The sequence below is a fragment of the Clytia hemisphaerica genome, unplaced genomic scaffold (genome assembly GCF_902728285.1).
Source record: "Clytia hemisphaerica strain Z4C2 unplaced genomic scaffold, Clytia hemisphaerica genome assembly, whole genome shotgun sequence".
Classification (NCBI taxonomy): Eukaryota; Metazoa; Cnidaria; class Hydrozoa; order Leptothecata; family Clytiidae; genus Clytia; species Clytia hemisphaerica.
In genome coordinates, this window is record NW_027103804.1 from 52,863 (window position 1) to 71,583 (window position 18,721).

Below are 18,721 nucleotides of genomic sequence, written 5' to 3' on the forward strand. Positions count from 1 at the left end.
TCTGTATATTCTGTGTTCGAAGAGGTTGATTGAAGATATACTCCGGAGATAAGAATTTGCGTGTTGTTGATGAAAGCTTTGACAGAGGTTAGGAAATCTTCTTGTATGATGGTGACTGTGTTGTGGAATGCTTGTTTTCTCAGTAGAAGAACAGTTCCACCAGACGGACGACCAGTGTTACTTTTCTTCGCTGGTTGAAATATTGTTTTAAATTTGTTTTTGTAATGATTTAAGAGGTGCTCTTCTGTTTTTGTTATCCAGAGTTCATTCAGGAAGAGACAATCATATGTATTTGTTAGAGAGTCAACGTATGCACTGTTAGCTTTATATCCACTACAGTTTAAAGCTATAAATTTAATTTTGTCTGTAGTGGTTGTATCCTTTCTACCACCTTCCATCATTAAGTGAGTCCCAATGGTTTACATCGTGAGTGTTTCGCCTCAATCTGGTTTGCTGGTTGTAATGATTTGTTCGTTTATGATGATTATCCTCTGATTGCTGATATTGTCGTTCTGGGTGGTTGTCCATGTGTCTGGGTGTTCTCCTGTGACGATATGGCTTAACAATAAGACCTTCAAACCAGGTTTTCTCCTCTAAAGCTTTCTTTTTGTCTCTGACGTTGATGTCCACTTTGACCGACTTATTGTACTGGTTTTCTTTATTGAGTTCGATTTTAATTACTTTAATTCCTACATCCTTTTCGATTGTTTCCTGAATGTCTGTAATTTGTAGTTGTGGATGGAATCCTCCGATAAATAAAGAAAATGGTTTAGGGTTACCAATGACTGGTGTTTGGTTGGGAATTGAGGATAAGGGTTTTTTTCCTCCAAATATAATAACATTTTTACGTGGTGGAGGTGGTGGTGGCGGTAATTTTGGCTCCTTTGGAGACCCAAGAATCGAAGGGTCTTCTGGTAGTTCCAAAAGGATTTGAGAGTATGTTTTTGGGGTGCGGGGTTGATCCAGTGTTGGTCTTTGGTGTATCGGAGGGTCATTCTTGTTGGAGAGTTTTGGTTTGGGAATTGAAGTCTGTCGGTTCTGTGGATTGTTGGGGATGAAGACTGGAGTAGATTGCCGGTTTGCTCCAATTTTTGTTGACAGTCTAATAATCTCTTGTTCAAGTTGGTTAACTAAATTGTTGGTTTCGATTGATTTTTGTTCGAGCTTTGTTATACACTCTGTTAACTTTTTGTTATCTTTGCGAAGGTTTTCGTTTGATTCAATTATACTTTGTAGCTTGTCAAGGATCTGTGAGCTGTGGGAATCAATGATTGCTGGATACTTGATGTATTGTGGTTTCAAAATTTCTGAAGCGAATCTGGTGGTGATGATATCTTCGTAGATGCAGCGTCCTAAGTTGAAGATGTCGTTACATAGGAGTGTATGGTTTTTACGTGATTTCATGTGGGCGTTGAGATCGGTTTCTGGCAGATGGAAGCCATTTTCTGATAATGTGTCTTTTGCAAAGTTTTCCACAAAGCGACAGAAGAGCTGTTCTTTCAGCTTGTGGGCAGTTTTTGAATTCAATTGTTTGAGTAGGCTGATCAAGTCTTGTTTTGAAGCTCGGTACAAAGTTTGTAAATTCTCTTGAAAGATTGAGCATGGATCTTCGTTTTCGCTGATTTCTTTGATGATGATTTCAATGATGTTTTCAGATTTTTCAGTTTCTTCAGTGGCATTTTCAGTGATTTCGCTATTCGCGCCACCTCCGCGGTCCGCCATCTTTAATTCAAATTTTAATTCAATTATTTAATTTTAATGATATTATAAATATATTATATTTAATTCAATGATATTATAAAGTCGAGTAAAATGGTCGAGTGAACCTTACCACTTTAAAACCTACTTTATCGTTTTTTTGTTACTACGGCCATGCAATTTCAATTCAGGACACTTATTTCACTATCAAAATCGTTGTAGTAAAAAACAAAATGTTTACGCATGCGTTTTAAAACAGCTGTGAAATTATTGTCTCGCTTAACGAAGTAAATCAATTTAACAGCTCTAAGCATAATGTGGCATAATGAACATGGATAAATGAGACGAACATTGAAATGATAGGGGAATGACGTCATAAACAATACAAAAGTGATGAATACAATAGACTACTTAAGGCTGTTATACATTTTATTTGATCTGCAACTTTTGCCATTATTAGTCAGTACATAACACATGATCAAAGCAAAAGTAAAGCGTAGACCCTAGAGAAAAAAGTTACACTTTGAGGAAGGGGATGGGATATAGCCTGAAAAAAATTTAAAATCTCTCCTATTCAGACAAAATGTAAGGAAACTATTGAGTTTATAAAGGTAAGCGAGTCAAACATTTACTTTCGATTTCAAAAACGAGATTTGACTTGTATATCTACACTGTTAAAATCGCCCTCAGGCGATCGATAAGAGATACTAGGTCACAGTGTAACACACTGAGGCGACCGCGGTCAAATCTTATGAAATTTATGAATTTGTACACCATTTACCATTATGAACAGTACATCGAAAAATCCTTAAATCTTATAGAAAGTTTGGTTTGACTACAGTTAGTTTTAACCAGACGGTTTTCCAAGTTTTTTAAGAATTATATAAATCGAAGTGATTCGCGATCTGAAAATGTCACGAATTTGAGCCCTAAAAAACACTGTTTTCATGCTGTTTGTAACAGTCGGGTCGAAAAACTATGGAGTATATTGTACTTTTTCCTTTAAAACTGTTTTATCTCCGTAATACTTTGCAAATACAGAAATCTAAGGAAGATAATTACTTTTTCCGAGCGAGTGTTATTCAGAGACTTCAAAGATAGAGAAACGAGATTGTTGATTTCGTCAGCTTTCCGTGACTTTAGAGAACGGATTACCGCGCGCAAATATGCGAGATTTTTCACCATACAAAACGTCTCTGAATACACCGCTCCGCGGTCGATAAATTATTGATGAAAATAAACACTGGGGTGAAGGGAGTTCTTATATTATATATTATACTTATATATTCTTATTATTTTGTAGTCTGTATGTTGTATTTTCCTATATTCGTTGAATCTAAAACAGGGGTGTGATGAATTCTTGTCATCACGTATCACGAAAATAAGACACTCAATCACGCGATCACGCCCAAATTTTTGCCCTATCACGCATCACGCAGAGACCACCTATCACGCCATCACGCATTTTGAAATCATAGATCACGCCATCACGCCAAAAAAAAAGCCTGATCACGCCATCACGCAAACCGCTGGGGGGGGCCTCTATTAAACAGCTATGTAAAGTAAGAAGTTAATGAAATAGAAAATTAGGATTAGGTCGCTGGCTACGAACTGAACAGTATTCTTCGCTGTTCAGTTGGCGGCCGAACATTTAATTGAACAAAATGCAGACCACCTTTCTTAGTTGTTCAGCTCGTAGCCAAATACTCGCCCTTTCGCTGTTCAGTTGGTTGCCTAGTCCCAACCCGAGAGCTGTTCCACATGTGGCCTAGACCCCACCCAAGGGCTGTTCATCTTGTGGCCTAGACCTCATCAAAGAGCTGTTCATCTTGGGGCCTAGACCCCACCCAAGAGCTGTTCATCTTGTGGCCCAGACCCCACCCAAGAGGTGTTCAGCTTTAGGCCCAGACCCCACCCAAGAGCTGTTCATCTTGTGGCCTAGACCCCCCCCAAGAGCTGTTCATCTTGTGGCCCAGAGACCCCACACAAGAGCTGTTCAGTTTGTGACCTAGACCCCACGCAAGAGCTGTTCAGCTTGTGACCTAGACCCTTCCCAAGAGCTGTTTCATCTTGTGGCCTAGACCCCACCTCAGAGCTGTTTCATCTTGTGACCTAGATCCCACCCAAGAGCTGTTTATCTTGTGGTCCAGACCCCACCCAAGAGCTGTTCACCTTGTGGCCTATACCACTCTAACTGGACCTGATCCGAGAATTATAAAAGCATAAAAAAAAAATGAAAGTTTTCATGATGGCAATATTCTTACGATATTCCTAATCTTTTGGCCATTTTCATCATAAACATTCTTGTAAAGTGTATTCTTATAATAAAAAGCATGTACTAGCAAGCAAGGTAAAGTCTGTTCCAAAAAGTAGACAGTCTGCACATTTTGATACATTGCTCTTGGAGCATAAAAGATATAATTAAAAGTAATGCCTCATTGAAAAGATAACTTTGAGCAGATTTAAAATCTTTCAAAAATTTCGAAAATGAAGACGGAAGATGAAGATGACGAATATTTTTTCTACAGTACCGAAATTTTTGAATTTACACTTTTCTGAAACTTGGAACTTCGTCGATTTCAAATACGTTTTCAGGTCTTTCAAAGCTTTCTCGGAACAAAAGTTACAGTCTTTCAAAGAAGGCTAAAAATGGCCAAGAATGGGCAAAATGGACTTATCCAAAAGTGCTCGATGATATCTCAGAGCTATTTACGTTGCTAAGAATTTGTATTACAAAAAAGCCATCCCACATTCTGCACTACTTTACTCTTCCTGTTATCAATGCGACGTGAATTATCTCGACACTACTTAAGAATGTGAATAAGTGACTTTCAAAGATTTACATGACTCAAAGGATGTTTAGATCCTGACAAAAAACCGCGTAATGGTTTTGCTCTAATTTTAGGATGTCGAATGCAGGTTACCTAAGCACTGCAGCTAAAGCAGGTGATGAAAAAGCCATCCTTGCTATTCAAGAGATGTTCAAACAGTGGATGGAAAATGGAACCAAGTAAGTTAACACGATGTTAGTAATAATACTAATACTAATAATAAATTTCATGATTCCTATAAACTTTTTGGACCTACCCCGGTGGGGTGGAGGTCCTATAAATTAACCTGTGTTCGTTCGTCCGTTCGTCCGTTCGTTCGTCTGTTACCAACTTTTCTCAGGATTGAATCATAGGAATCTTTTGATATTTGGTACAAAGGTGCAAAATGGTGGTGGGCAAAATGTGACAGAGCCCAATTTTCAACAGAAAAAAAATTTCGGCAAATTTGGGCCAAAAAACGGCTAAAAAACGGGTTTTGGATCTGATTTTTTTAATGAAAGTAGGGTACCATCATAGGTAAAAGAGGGCTCAAGCAGACTTTTGCAAAAAAAATTTGTTGGCTCAAAAAACGCATGTTTATCTATAAGAATCACTATTGATAAGCAAACATCAATGTTCCTAGTCAAATTATGCTCACGAGGGCTTACTTTTGAAAATATGTGTGTTTAGACATGAAATTTTGGTTGCTTGGCGTGTTTTTATAGAAAAACTGGCCAGATTCGATATTTTTTTATAAGCACATTATCAATTACTTAGGTATTAGCTTTTCTTGAGATTGGCTCTTTCATTCTTTATGATTTTTTGCACAAAGATGCATAACTATAAACCCTCGAATGTGACGGAGCCCGATTTTTGAAAAAAAATGTTTTTGGGCAAATTTGGGCCAAAAAACGGCAAAAAAAAAGGGTTTTTGGGAATTTGTGAAATATTGGATCATATATTGTTTTTTCTGCTTTTTTGCATGAAAATAGGTAAAAGATGACTCAAGCAGATATCTGTAAAAAAATAATTTTTCAGCTCAAAAAACGCATCTTTATCTATAAGATTCACTATTAATAAGCATACATCAATGTTCTTAGCCAAATTACTCAGTTTTTTGATGAGATAGATGTTTTTTTATAAGAAACAAACAACTAATTTTAATAGATCGTCACTATTTGTCTTCTTAATGATTGTTTAACGGTCATGCTCACGTAGATATCAATTATATATATATGTGTTTAATGCATAACCAGGTAGGTCCATAAAAGTATCACTTGTTTGAGATAAAAGGATCCAACAATGGTATAATTTCTTATTTTGAAAATATACATACTTCGATGAATTGGGTCATTCCATCTTATAACCATACAGAGGGGGGGGGGGTGGACGAACATTTCCAGGAGGTAGAGTGAGAAGCATTTCCAGGAGGTCTAAGGTGCTTCATGTTTCCAGGGGGTAAAAAGCTATTCTTAAACTGCCAGGGGGTAAACGACTGATATTAGTATTAGTTGATAATTAGCAAATTTTGCTATTTTCCAGGGGGTATCCATACCATTCCAAGAAATTTGTTTTGACTTGAAAAGGTTCGTACACCTCCTGTATGGAACAGCCCATTTGGTTATCTTCACGTCTAAAATCAAAAATAAAAAGCAAGAATTAGAAGTCGTTTAAAAAGTTTAAATGTTTTTTTTTCGCATATCTAGTACAGTACACACCGTCAACTGCTCCAAAGTCATTTGATTTGAGTTTAATGGACCGCGTGTTAAAAAATACATGATTTCTATTTCGCATCGAGTAGGCTTTTAAATCGAAATATGAAAAAAAATCCGTAGTGGAACACGCGCGAGTGTCCGGAACGAAGGAGACCAAATTAGTGACAAAACGATAGAGTGGTTGACGTCACTCGTGCGGCAAGTTACACACTTGCTATCCGTTAATCCAACTGGGCGGTAGGCGGTTAGACGGCAGGCGTTCTCTAATTCTCCATTCCGCGTCCAGTCATTTTTTGAATGAAAACAAAAGTTAAAAAGGGCGCGCTATCATTGAAAGTTATCGTGACATGTTATGACAGAAAGTATGATTGATAAACTTGGTGGAGTTATCAAAACAAATTTGTTGTCAGAGAGATTTAACAGTAAGTGAAAATACAGGCCAGATATCCCGTGTTGCGTAAACTCGTCCCAAGTTGGAGCAGTTGACGGTACAACCAACTTCTACATCCCTATATATGTGAAGAAATTCTGTTAATTACTTTTGCACCTTTAGAATCCCGACAAATCTCCGAAGCACAGTTCTTACTTACGGTGTGGCTTACGGGGGTGACAAAGAATGGCAATACGTCTACGACCAATTCCGAAACGAAACTAACCCTTCAACGAGGTCAAAACTTCAAAGTGCTTTGAGTGCAACGCGACAACCATGGATTTTGAATAGGTATTCATAAAAATGAGATTTACCGCCCTCTTTTCTTTCGGTTTTCTAAACACCACTACAGTATGTGGCCCCCAAAACGTCGATGAAATTTAAAACTTCTCTCAAATCTAGAGGAAAATAGGTTTTACAAAAACTTTTGCTGCATGAAAAATTTTAACATCTCTTCTTTATTTCCCGGAAGTTCTTTTACAAAATTTTCAATTTCAACAGTAATTTTCAATCGCTTAAAGATAGGTAGCCTTTTTCTAAGGGCCCCTAAAGCGGAGGTTTGTAATTTTAGCGATTTCTCGAGATATCTTTAAGATATGAATACAAAATTTTGACCATAGTTTGGAAATGTGATTTAGAGGGTTTTGGACATAAATTAGTTTGATAAAATTTTTACATTCTACCCCTGGTTGTCAAAACGCAGGTTTTGGGCCCCCAAAGCGCAGGTGTAGTTAAAATCAAATTATTAAGCGCAGTGGTAAAAGAGGGAGAAACTATGAACATATTTGTGTTTTCCATTAAATTTACGACCCGGTGCATGTAAAATTTATGATTTTTATAAAATATTTCAAGATTTTCGATGATGCAAAGTCTAAACTGAAAATTTAGAAATTTTCAAAATAACAATTTTGATTTAACAACGTCTTAATTCTTTTCAATATAGTTCCATTCATGTATGGAATATGCTGTGAAAATTTTAGAAAACAGCTTAACTGAAACTGAAAATATTAAGCTTTAAAGTTATTTTTCTCCTACATTTTGCAAAAAAAAATGACAGAATTTGCCGTTTTTGCTGATTCAGCGAAAAAAATTTATATGTAATATTAATTTTTTGTTATAAACTATTATTTCAAGCTGATAGGAATGGAATTCCAAGATTTTTGACTGTTTCTCATTTTTAGAATTTTCGGTTTTATCAATGCTGATTCTAAAATTACTGATTGATTCAAAATACTGGTTGACCTTTAAGATGCTATATCTTTTACCCATCGTCTAAAGTCATAGATGTATCTGCATTTTCTGAACGGCATTAAGGTGTAGAAAGTTTCCTATACCCCATTTTAATAACTTATTTTCAATATCCAAAATACTGGATATTGACCAAGTAGCTAGAGTGAGTTATATGCAATTTTTATCTAATTTTGGTGTTGAAATATTTCCTTCAGACGCAAATATGTTATTTTGAATCTGTCTCAAACCATCAAAAACATGTTCATTTTTAAGTATAACCATCATTCTTTCAAAATAAATAAGACGACTTGACGAGAAGTAGAGATGGAAGCTGATCTGAAATCCACTTTATATTGAGCCTTGATGAAACAATTTTACAAGAACAACGAGACTCCAAATCGATAAAGAAAAAATAAATATGCTCATATTGTGCGCCATCCCTTGTTTACTTTGTAAGAACTAATTACCGAAAGGTATATCACCGTCTATCAAGAATTATTGATTTGATTCTTATAAAGTATACGCTTATAACAAAAATAAATATGCTCATATTGTGCGCCATCCCTTGTTTACTTTGTAAGAACTAATTACCGAAAGGTATATCACCGTCTATATCAAGAGTTATTGATTTGATTCTTATAAAGTATATGCATTATAAGAAAATAAAGAAAAAGACTAAAGACACAAAGATATATGACGTAATCCAAAGAAAACCCGCGAAAATCATCCGTGGATATACGAGTGTGTAATTTGTAAATTAAATTTAGTGAGTTTGTCCACCGTATCGAGTACTTTCGTTTTCTAATTTTTTTTCCGCAACGCCGCCGCCGCAGAATGCTGATTGTAATACTTTCGCTAAGGCGAAATTAACAAAAATCGTTTAATTCTGATAAATCTACAAGTAAGAATCCTCATTTTAATGATGTCCTCCGTTTTTGGGCCGTTTCCGTTTTGGGGGCCATATACTGTAAACCATATTTCTTAATTGTCATTTTATTAGTTTCGCAGAGAGAGCCCTTTCTTGGCTCATAATCTTTTAGATTTTCTGCACAAACATGCAAAGTTGTATTACCCAAAATGTGCAAAGCCCGATTTTTGAAAATGTTTCAGGTCTCTTGACCCAGAAATGTCCTGAAAAAAGCTTTCTTTTTCGTGATTTACTCGAGATTTTGTTATTTCTTTTTCCTGATTTTCATGATTTGTTGCTCAATGAACCAAAATAGTAACGTAACGAGTTTTTAGTTAAGAAAGTTCTGGCCTGGGAAAAGTGTTTTTTCGGGATTTTCTCATTAGTTTTTCTTGATTGCTTTTTTATTTTGAGTTAATGTTTTATGTCGATCAGCCAGGTAGGTCCATAAGAGTATTGTTTATTTTTTTCTTCGCTTTTATTTTTTGAATGCTCAATCCATCAGATTATTCTCTTCAACAGTCTTCAACTAGATATTTTAACATGGGTGTGCAGAGAAAATGTCGAAAACGTGAAAGAGACTCTCATTTCAAAACATTACATTTCTTAATTGTTCTTACAGATGGCTCCGATATTCAATCGATCCAGACGTAGTAAAAACTCAAGATACCGTTTACGTCATCGGTCGAATAGCAAGTTCGAATCCTATTGGAAAATATCTGGCATGGAACTTTGCTAATGAAAACTGGAACAAAATCATGGAAATGTTAGTATAACCTCTGTCATTTATTTAATTGATTCGAATCAATTTTGCTCCATTGTCCCATGGACAAAATTAGCGTGTCTTTTGGGCATTTGCCTCACTTTTTGTCTCATGAAACAAAACAAAAAAAACCATGGGACATGCACTTTTTTTTTAGTGTTGGTGGGATGGAGCATGTTGCATTGAAAAAAAACTTCTCGTGTCCCTAAGCATTTTGACATTTCACATGAAAATTGAATTGGAATAACTATTTGTGTTTTTATATTTTCATAGAGCTAAAGAAAACAATTTTCACGTCGCGTACATAACTTCGAGACTAACCAGTCAATTCACCACTCAATATGATCTGGAAATGGTAAGTTTATTATAAAGTATAAGAATATTTGGACCAAAATATCTCGAAACTTGGTAAAATTACTTTGTGTATGTATTATCATGCGAAGGTGTTTTCATGCTTTCATGTGTTCCTTGATGACGTTAGTAGTTTTCTATAAAGATATTAAATTTTGGTGCTTACCCAAATCTGAATTTTAGAAGTTCTACCTTGTTCCGTTGAAAAGATGTTCAATTTTGTATATTGCATGAAAAAACAATACATTTGACTTGAAAAATGTTTCAAAGATGCTGTTCAAAGGTGTTAACGCATTTAAATGGCTCGTATATCGTTTGGGGTGATTTTGGATTTTCGTGCCGTATTTAGAACATAAATTCGAAACAAGAATGTTTAAGGATTTTCACTTTCTTACCATTAGGCGGAGGAAATGTGGAGAAGATATCCGGATGCCGGAACCGGTGCTAATGCACGTCTCCAAGGCATTGAAAAGATCAAGGGAAACATTTATTGGCTTTCTCAAAATTATGGAACCCTTCAGGCTTGGTTGAAGAAAAATACAATGCAATGAACGAAACACTAATGATGGAAAGGAAACACTTACAATAGAACATGCGTTGAGAATAGACGATTGATTGACCGACGCACATGGCTTAAATTTGACAACACTATTATGCCTGGTTTATGTCATCAAATGGTTGATTACAATAGACTTACTGATTAAATTTATGCAAGGGGTTTGTTTAATCCGCCATAACCTTGCTGTTTTTAATCAACCTGGTATAAAAACTTATTGGACGACGAAAATAACTTCAATCGACGACTTTTTCTCGAAATATTATCTTTGATAATATGATAAAATGACCCGTCGTCTAAAATAGCTTTCAATATTTTATCAATCTTCAACCAATCCATTACTTTCAAATACACCCCCCTCTCACAGACTTACTACGACCCATTCCCACTGGAAAAATTGGCGAAAATATTGTCCTCGGTGGAAAATTATCCTTCATTTTTTTGTCCCCACTGAAAATAATCAAATAAACCAATCCTCACTGCAAAATATTATGCTAATTTTCCCATCCCCACTGAATTTCTTGACATGAAAACAAAATAATTGAAATCCCAAGCCATAGAAAAAATAGAAATATCAATCCCCATTGGGTTTCAGTCCGTTAATTTTATCCCCGATGGCTGAAAAAATCTTACCGGGTCTATGAGAAGGGGGTGTTTTAAGGAGAAAAAATTCGTAATCATTGACTTGAATGATTGTCAAGTCTGTCTCAATATAATTACAGCGAAGGCAAAAAAGGTAAAAATTTGAATAAAATTTGAACTAATTCACTAATTTTTTTTTTTGCTATAAGTTTTGCGAATAGTGATTTTCCAAATTGAAATCCAAGAAGAAAAATAGCTTTTCATCCTTTAATGCTCGAAATTCTTATTTTGGTACAAAGGAACTTTTTCAACTGTATGATTATATTTCACATAAAATTATCGCAAATTATCGCATCGCAAGTTACAGTCTGTCGTTATATAATTATAGACCGGTTACAAGATGGCCGGTCGACGGGGAGGGGTGTACTCAAGATAAATGTACGTGCGGCCCTTAATAGTCCTTTTTTCAAGCTTCCCAAAGTGCACTGTAAATATCGAAATGACCAAAAATGAGAAAAAATGCACTCTAAAGGTGTAAAATTTGAATTATCTGACCATATTTTAACTTGAAATGGTAAAACGTTTTCAAGAAAATGCACCGTAAGGGTCAATCTTTCGCCAAATTTGCTCAAATTGGCTAAACTTTCTCTTTACTCTTAGGACCCGATTTCAAATGTTCTATTTCGGGCCGAACGTACGGTCGTTTTTTTTTAACCGAGTGCCTCCCCCTCCCGGGCGTTGAAGTAAAAAATGCTTAAATCCTGAGATCCTAAGGTGGCAAGTCTTAAGTCTAATGTTAAAATTCAGAGCTAAAACTCTACTTTTTAACTGTAGTTTAACGCGTTTAAAAATTATTTGTGCTGTTTAAAATTTCGCAGGGAAATCCCCTCTGTCTCAAATATTTTGTCCATGATTGTGCAATTAGGCTTCAAAGAACCTCCATATCAGAAATGAAGTTCCTAGTTCAAATATTTTAAGACAAAGTTTAATTCCAGAATTTTTTACTAATTTTAGTAAAATAGAACTTTCAAACCCAACTTTTTTGGCCCATCGCTAGCGATAGGGCCTTTCATTTGCAACTTTCCGTCCGTCCGTTTTGGTAGAAACGGCGCTTGAAACTATAGTAACACACTTTTTAATTTTGCCGTTTGGAGAGGGAAAAGGTTGCTAAAGTCGGATACTGGCTATAAAAGATATATTTTCTCATTTCGCGCTCCTTCAAAAACAAATTTCAAAACAAAACAAGATGGCGGTCGAAGCGAGGAGGTTGATTCATAGTGTATTCATACTTTCTTGAACATTTTCTTTGCTTTAGTGGTCAAGAGACTTTCAAACCAAAGATATTTTGTAATGATTTCCTTTTATAAACCTTTTTCAACATTCTGCCATATCTTATAGTCTTTGCTCAAGTTTTCATAAAGTTTTATGAGTGAAAATTCTACCTTAAAAATCACTTTTATTTTTAGTTTATATTGCTTTCGAAAAGACTTTATTTTTAGGAAATAATGACTTCTGACATAGAAATAAATAAACTGAAATGCAGCTCATGTGTAAATTTGAATAAGATTGGAACTTTTTCCTTGATGCTACACAAGAAAACAGTCACTTCTGGATCTGTCGCTAACAACGGTCAGTGCACAGTGGTTGGTGGGACGTGGTATAATTTTCAAACTCGACACATGATTATTAAAAGTAAACTGATTCTGGAATTTGGTAATGGACACTAAAATGGAGCTCATATGTAAATTGGAACAAGATTGGTACTTTTTCCATGAGGCTACGCGTGAAAATGGTTATTTCTGAATCTGTCTCGTTTGACGATTGGTGCGGTGGCTTGATTTTTCAAACTCGACACAGAATTATTTCAAATCTGATTATTGGAATTTGTTAGCGGAGACTAAAATGCAGCTCATGTGTAAACTTTAACAAGATTGGGACTTTTTTCATGATTCTACACATTAAATAAAATGGTCAATTCTGGATCTGTCACATTAAACAGGCGGTGGCTTGATTTTTCAAACTGGACTCACATACCGTCAACCGTCTCTAACTTGGGACGATTGGTCGAAACATGGGACTGTTGCATATCTGGTCTGTATTTTCACATACTGTAAAATCGAAATAGAAATCGTGCATTTTTAAATACGCCTTTCCTTAACTCAAATCAAATGACTTTGGAAGTTCGGTGAAATGGTGGCCGAATTGCCGTCCCATGTTTTTTCAGATAGTCCCAAGTTGGAGCAATTGATGGTAATTATTCAAAGTATATAAACTGATTCTGGAATCTGTTAATGGCACTAAAATGCAGCTCATGGGCAAATTCAAACTAGATTGATCATGGTTGCAAGGCATGAACAGTGAAAATGGTCATTTCTGGATTCGCACTAACTGTTAACTCACATTAACCACATGAATTTTATTAGCTTGTATATGCAGACCGTAAAAACTATTTTACCGTCTAGTTCTTTAAAGATCATTTTTCTTGTTTACGGTCTGGTCCAACTAACATGCCTGCAGGGATATTTCTCCCTGCATATGTGTGAGTGCACCTAATTCGTTAAAAAAGCGCCCACTCACTAAGCAGAATATTCGGGGGATTTTTTATATTTTTCTATGGGCGCGCATAATTTATGGAAAAAGCTGACCTTGTGAAAAAAGATGAACAAATGAAAATGAAAACACAGGTTCATTTCTAAACAAAATGGAAAAGAGTCTTTTTAAAATGTGGCCTGATGTGGCTGATGTTTTGATGTAGTTTAAAGTAGTTTTGAAAGTTTTTTGAGTTTGTAAAAGAGGTTATATGGTAAGTTAATTATGTGTGTCTGCCCTGGGTTTTGATAGTCTGTCAACAAGGGTTCACTCACAGGCAGTATCAAACAAACTGTACCCGACATTTTTAGTTACACCAGATAAGATTTTTTTTTCTGAAATTTTGAGTCTGGATACAAAGGCTAGAATTTTATTGGAAAGTTGAACCTGCGCCTGTATAGGCCCGGTTGGTAGGAGACCATTCAATAAAATTTCAAGCGTCTAACCAATGAGAAGTACCGCGGTGATTTTGAATTTTTTTTTCCTGTCTTCACTTTGATCCATGTCAACGGGGTCATGCATTTGCTGTTTTGCACGCTCGTTTTCAACACGTTACTTTTCGCTGGGCCTTCACGCCCAACGGGCTTCTTGTTTACATGCATCAGCCCAGGCTGATTTGTTTTGAGAAAACTCTCCTTGTTAAGAACAGATATTTAATGTTTTTTATTTGGGCTTTTAGCCCCAGGGAGGGGGTAGAATCTGCCACGCTGATGTTCTTTTGTGTATGAGAATTATAGAATCAATTTGGAAATTTCTGATTGTGTCATTTGTCGTCTAGATCAGTTTTTATTACTTTACTGTGAAAAATAAAACTCGCACGTGATAAAAGTTGACAAATTTAATTCTAAAAATTAAAAAACAAGTGGAAAATCATTTCCTTTACAAATGATGAAATAATTATTGATGTCCTCAAAAGATTAAAGTGCTTTATCTCAGATAACATCAAGCATCACAAGTCCCTAAGAATTTCAAAATTCCATTTATGTAATTGCCATTATTCTTAAAGATGACCTACGGATCACGGAGTATATCCAAGCTGAACCCGACTGAGAATAACAATGCTGTAACCAAATTGGCTATACAACCTTTAATATTTGTTAGGTGGACTTTAGTTAGATTTTAGTAATTATACTAGCCGTCACCCGGCGTCTCACCCATCGAGTAGAGTGTTGTTGAACAGATCAAAAGCCCGAGCATAATTATACCATTATTATTTTAAGCACTTATTGCCAGAAATATTAGCTGAAAAGGGCAAATATCTGAAATGAAACAATGACAATTTACAGTAAGAAAATCAAAGGAAATTTTATATTTTCAAAAGGAGATTAAATGTTTTGCATATACTTTCGTATATAAAATATTGGTAAAAAGGTAAAAATCTAAGCAACTTTTGTAGTCATATTTTTTGAAATACATGGCATTGCCAAAAAGTAAAAAACTTTCAAAACGGAAAAAAATTCATAATTTCCAACAGAATACAAAAAAAAAAAAGAAAAAAATCTTTGCCACCGAGCGAGCACAGCGAGCATAGGTGGCTTCATAGCTTCACGAGGTTGTGCAGATGGTAACAATTTTCGCCGTCTTTTTTTTTCGTACACAGCTAGCCCGTATTTATAGTAGTCCGTACATTGGGGGATTATGGCGTGGGTGTTTGGCTGCGGGCGTACTACGGCCAATATTCTAAAGGTGGACTCACTCACAAAGATAAAAAACAGCGCTTTTCTTAATAATTAAAATACGCTAGTGTAAGAAGTGTAACCAAGCCTTTGTAAACATTCATCGTGAGCATTTTTAAGGATTCCCATTTTTAATGGCTGCTTGATTGCACATGCTTTTGAAACTTGCTGCTGTTTTTATAAATTTTTATCATGCTTTCTGGTCTTGTGTAGAGTATTTAAAGAGGTTTATTATTCGTTTACTACTAAGTATTTTATGTTTGTGTAGTTAGTGAATGCACCAATAAATTGATAATGCTCAGTAAATAGTACAAAAAGAGTTAATTTTCCACAACAACTCATATAGCAACTCTTCTTCACCAAAACTACAAACAGCACAGGTATGATCTTTTACGATCTTTTTTTTCCTTTTTTCACCAGATAGTTATGTGTTAAATGTTAACCAGTTGTGACAAACAGTCAGTTTTAGCTAACCTGAGATCAGATTGTGATTGTTTTCTGCCCACCACGCTGAAGCTCTAAAGGGATAGGTGAAAACATACAATCTGACGAATATGCAATCTCGAAATCGTAAGGACCTCGTTCGTCTAAAAGGACTGGGGATGACAAAAAAGTTGCGTGATTGTGTTTATGAATAGGGCGCCGTATCAGTTTTTGACTTTCTGGCGCACAACAAGATTCTTGTTGTAAAATTTTCCGCGGGAGGACTAATTTCCTCAGATGTATAATTTTCAATCGCCTTTAGAGGTTTACCGTGCGCGTAAGAAAATTATGAACAGCTGTTACCAGGTTAGTTTTAGCAAGTATTTGCATATATTTCCTAGCCTAGAAATCAAGTCAATTGAAATTCAGCAATCATTTTTTGTAATCAAACTATCCAACGCAATCAAACGGTAGCTGTTCGATTACCATGCCTGATTTGGTAAGAAAATTTTTTGATTAGTTTGATTATATAAGTTTGATGACAGTTTTTATACAAGCTTCAATATCGAACTTCACCGATCTTGATACACCTTTTGCTAATCAGGGTTTTCATTTTGAATCATTAAAAACTCAAGTACCGTTGTTTTGTATAAGATTCCCATTTCCGCATTAAGATTCTTGATACTTTTCTGGAATCTTTTCCCTATATATATTTTACGGGATAACCAGCAAGAAATTGGGGAGGGTTCGTTTAATGGAATGCAGTTTAAAGTAGTTATAAAGGAGTCATTGTTGTGATTTGTACTTATGTAGATTTATTGCATATAGAAAAACCGCTTAGCCCATCATTTTTATTTGGATGGATTGTTTATATTGTCATTTTTAAAACTAACCCATCATTTTTATTTATTTAGATATATTCTTTACATTGTTCTTTTTAGAAAAAGAGAAAATCTTCACATTATTTCTTCATGTAGCCAAACCTATGCTTATATTTTATATATTATAATATATTTTATTTATTATTATTTGGTCAGCCCCGGTGACCCTTCAAATCGGTTCCGCGATTTTTTTTCCAGCATCCGCGGTGCCTTTTTTCAGGCCTCAAAAGTCTCTCAGAGGGCTACAAATTCATAAGTTAGTCTCTAAATGGTCCCAAATTCACGAAAATCGAAAATTTTTCTCTTAAAAGGACACGATTTCCAGAAATTTTGATCAAAATTTGGTGAAAATTAAACCGAAATTTGGAAAAAATCTACCAAAATTTTAGGAAAGTCTCTCAAAGGGTCCTAAAATCATCAAAATTTTGTCTCTCAAAGGGTCGATTTTCGGCTCGGACAATCGTCACCTCGTAAACCTAGTACCCCCCAGGTGAAATTCCAACATCATCTATCCCATGTCCACTTTGGACAAATCCAACTTTGTGTTAAACATTTTTTCGTCTGAAGTTTCAGCCAAAATGAGCTTTTCAACCTCTTTGACTTTAAGAACGAATTAGGTTTCTTGATTGTACTTCCTTCTATCGTTTTAAGCTTATTGGGCTGACCTTCCAGCGCAGCTGGTTTATTATATATATACTGGAAAACATTTTCATAATCTGAAAGAATGTCAATCTAGGAAAGAAATGGCATGTACTAAAAGACGGATCGACGGATCGACGGATCAACGGATCGACGGATTACTAAAGACGGATCGCCGTATTTTAAATTACCAAAACACGGATCGTCGTATTTTTAAAATAGAAAGCTACTTTAGGCGTACAAACTTTCGCGAGCAGAAACTTTCGCGAGGACGAAAAATCGCGAAATTCACGACATTTACTTTCGCGAATTTAACGGAAAAATATTTTTCGCTAGCATAAATTTCGCGAATCAAGACGTAAAATTGAGAATTTTCACATGAAAAAATGGCTTAGAGGTTCAAATACTTCTTGGATTGGCTTGAAATATTTGTCTTTTGACTTATTAGTATTTTAGCAGGCTAAAAAGTGCCATAAAAGTTACATTTTATTCAAAGTTTGAAGTTTAGCAGATTTTCTATTTTGTCAAGTGTTTTTCGCAAGCATAAACTTTCGCGAATGGCCCTTCCTAGAATTTTTAAAGACATTTACTTTCGCGAAAAGGGCCAAAATTCGCGAAAATCGCGAAAGTTTCTGCTCGCGAAAGTTTCTACGCCTAAAGTATAGTCTGAAATAGAAATAGTGTGCAATATCATTTGAATTAATCAGGAGAACCCACCATGGTTGGGTCCGACTAGGAAAATTTTAGAAAATATAACTTCTTAGAGTAGCTAAAACCCTTCTAAATTGACTCAAAATGACTCTCTTGATTGGCATATTAACAGAAAAATAACCTTTTGAACTTTCCGAAAAGAAAGATTTGCGCCACAGGCAAAAAAAGTCAACAATTGAAATGTACTTTGACGATTTTGAAGTAGAAACAGTAGAATTCAATCTGAACGAGCATTAGAACTTGAAATTTGTAAGTGCATTGAGAAAAAAACACACCCTCCTACAGTGCATTTTTGGTTATTTCGATAAAACACACCCTTAGGGTCCGCACATACCCGTCGGTCGTTTTGCCTGGGTGCCCCCACAGATCTGTAAAGCCCGAAGGGCTAGATTTGCGGCTTTTATCGAAAAGTGAAGCCTAGGTTTGGAAGGATTTCCTACCAAAGTCATGTGACTAAAATATGCAATTTCACCGGTTTGCCGCCTACTTTTTTTGATCTCGCGTTCCGAAAACAATTAAAATGCTAGATCCTATCCATCGGCACGAAATTTAAAAAGTCAAATTTTTGATTGACTTTTTTTTGCTGGAGAAAGCTTAAAGTTGCCTATCTAGCCCTTCGGGCTTTACAGATATCTGTGGGTGCCCCCCCCCGGGATATAACTATATGTTTTATTTTATTTCGTCCTTTATTAGATAACATTCAAAGGAATCAAGTAACAACAAAGTCAAGCAAGAAATTTTATACTCTTTTTACCTTTGA

At 35.5% G+C, this 18,721-nt stretch overlaps 1 protein-coding gene across 3 annotated transcripts in view; it reads left to right on the forward strand.

Moving 5' to 3' along the window:
- Window positions 1-11,313, forward strand: part of LOC136806379 (glutamyl aminopeptidase-like) — a 46,200-nt gene extending 34,887 nt beyond the window's left edge. For all 3 annotated transcript variants that reach the window (XM_067062941.1, XM_067062943.1, XM_067062942.1), the window contains 5 exons: window positions 4,604-4,708; window positions 6,777-6,944; window positions 9,413-9,556; window positions 9,827-9,908; window positions 10,306-11,313. In XM_067062941.1, the coding sequence (XP_066919042.1) occupies window positions 4,604-4,708; window positions 6,777-6,944; window positions 9,413-9,556; window positions 9,827-9,908; window positions 10,306-10,455 (649 nt within the window). In that variant the 3' untranslated portion in view covers window positions 10,456-11,313. The remainder of the gene's footprint in view (window positions 1-4,603; window positions 4,709-6,776; window positions 6,945-9,412; window positions 9,557-9,826; window positions 9,909-10,305) is intronic.
- Window positions 11,314-18,721: the final 7,408 nt, after the last annotated feature.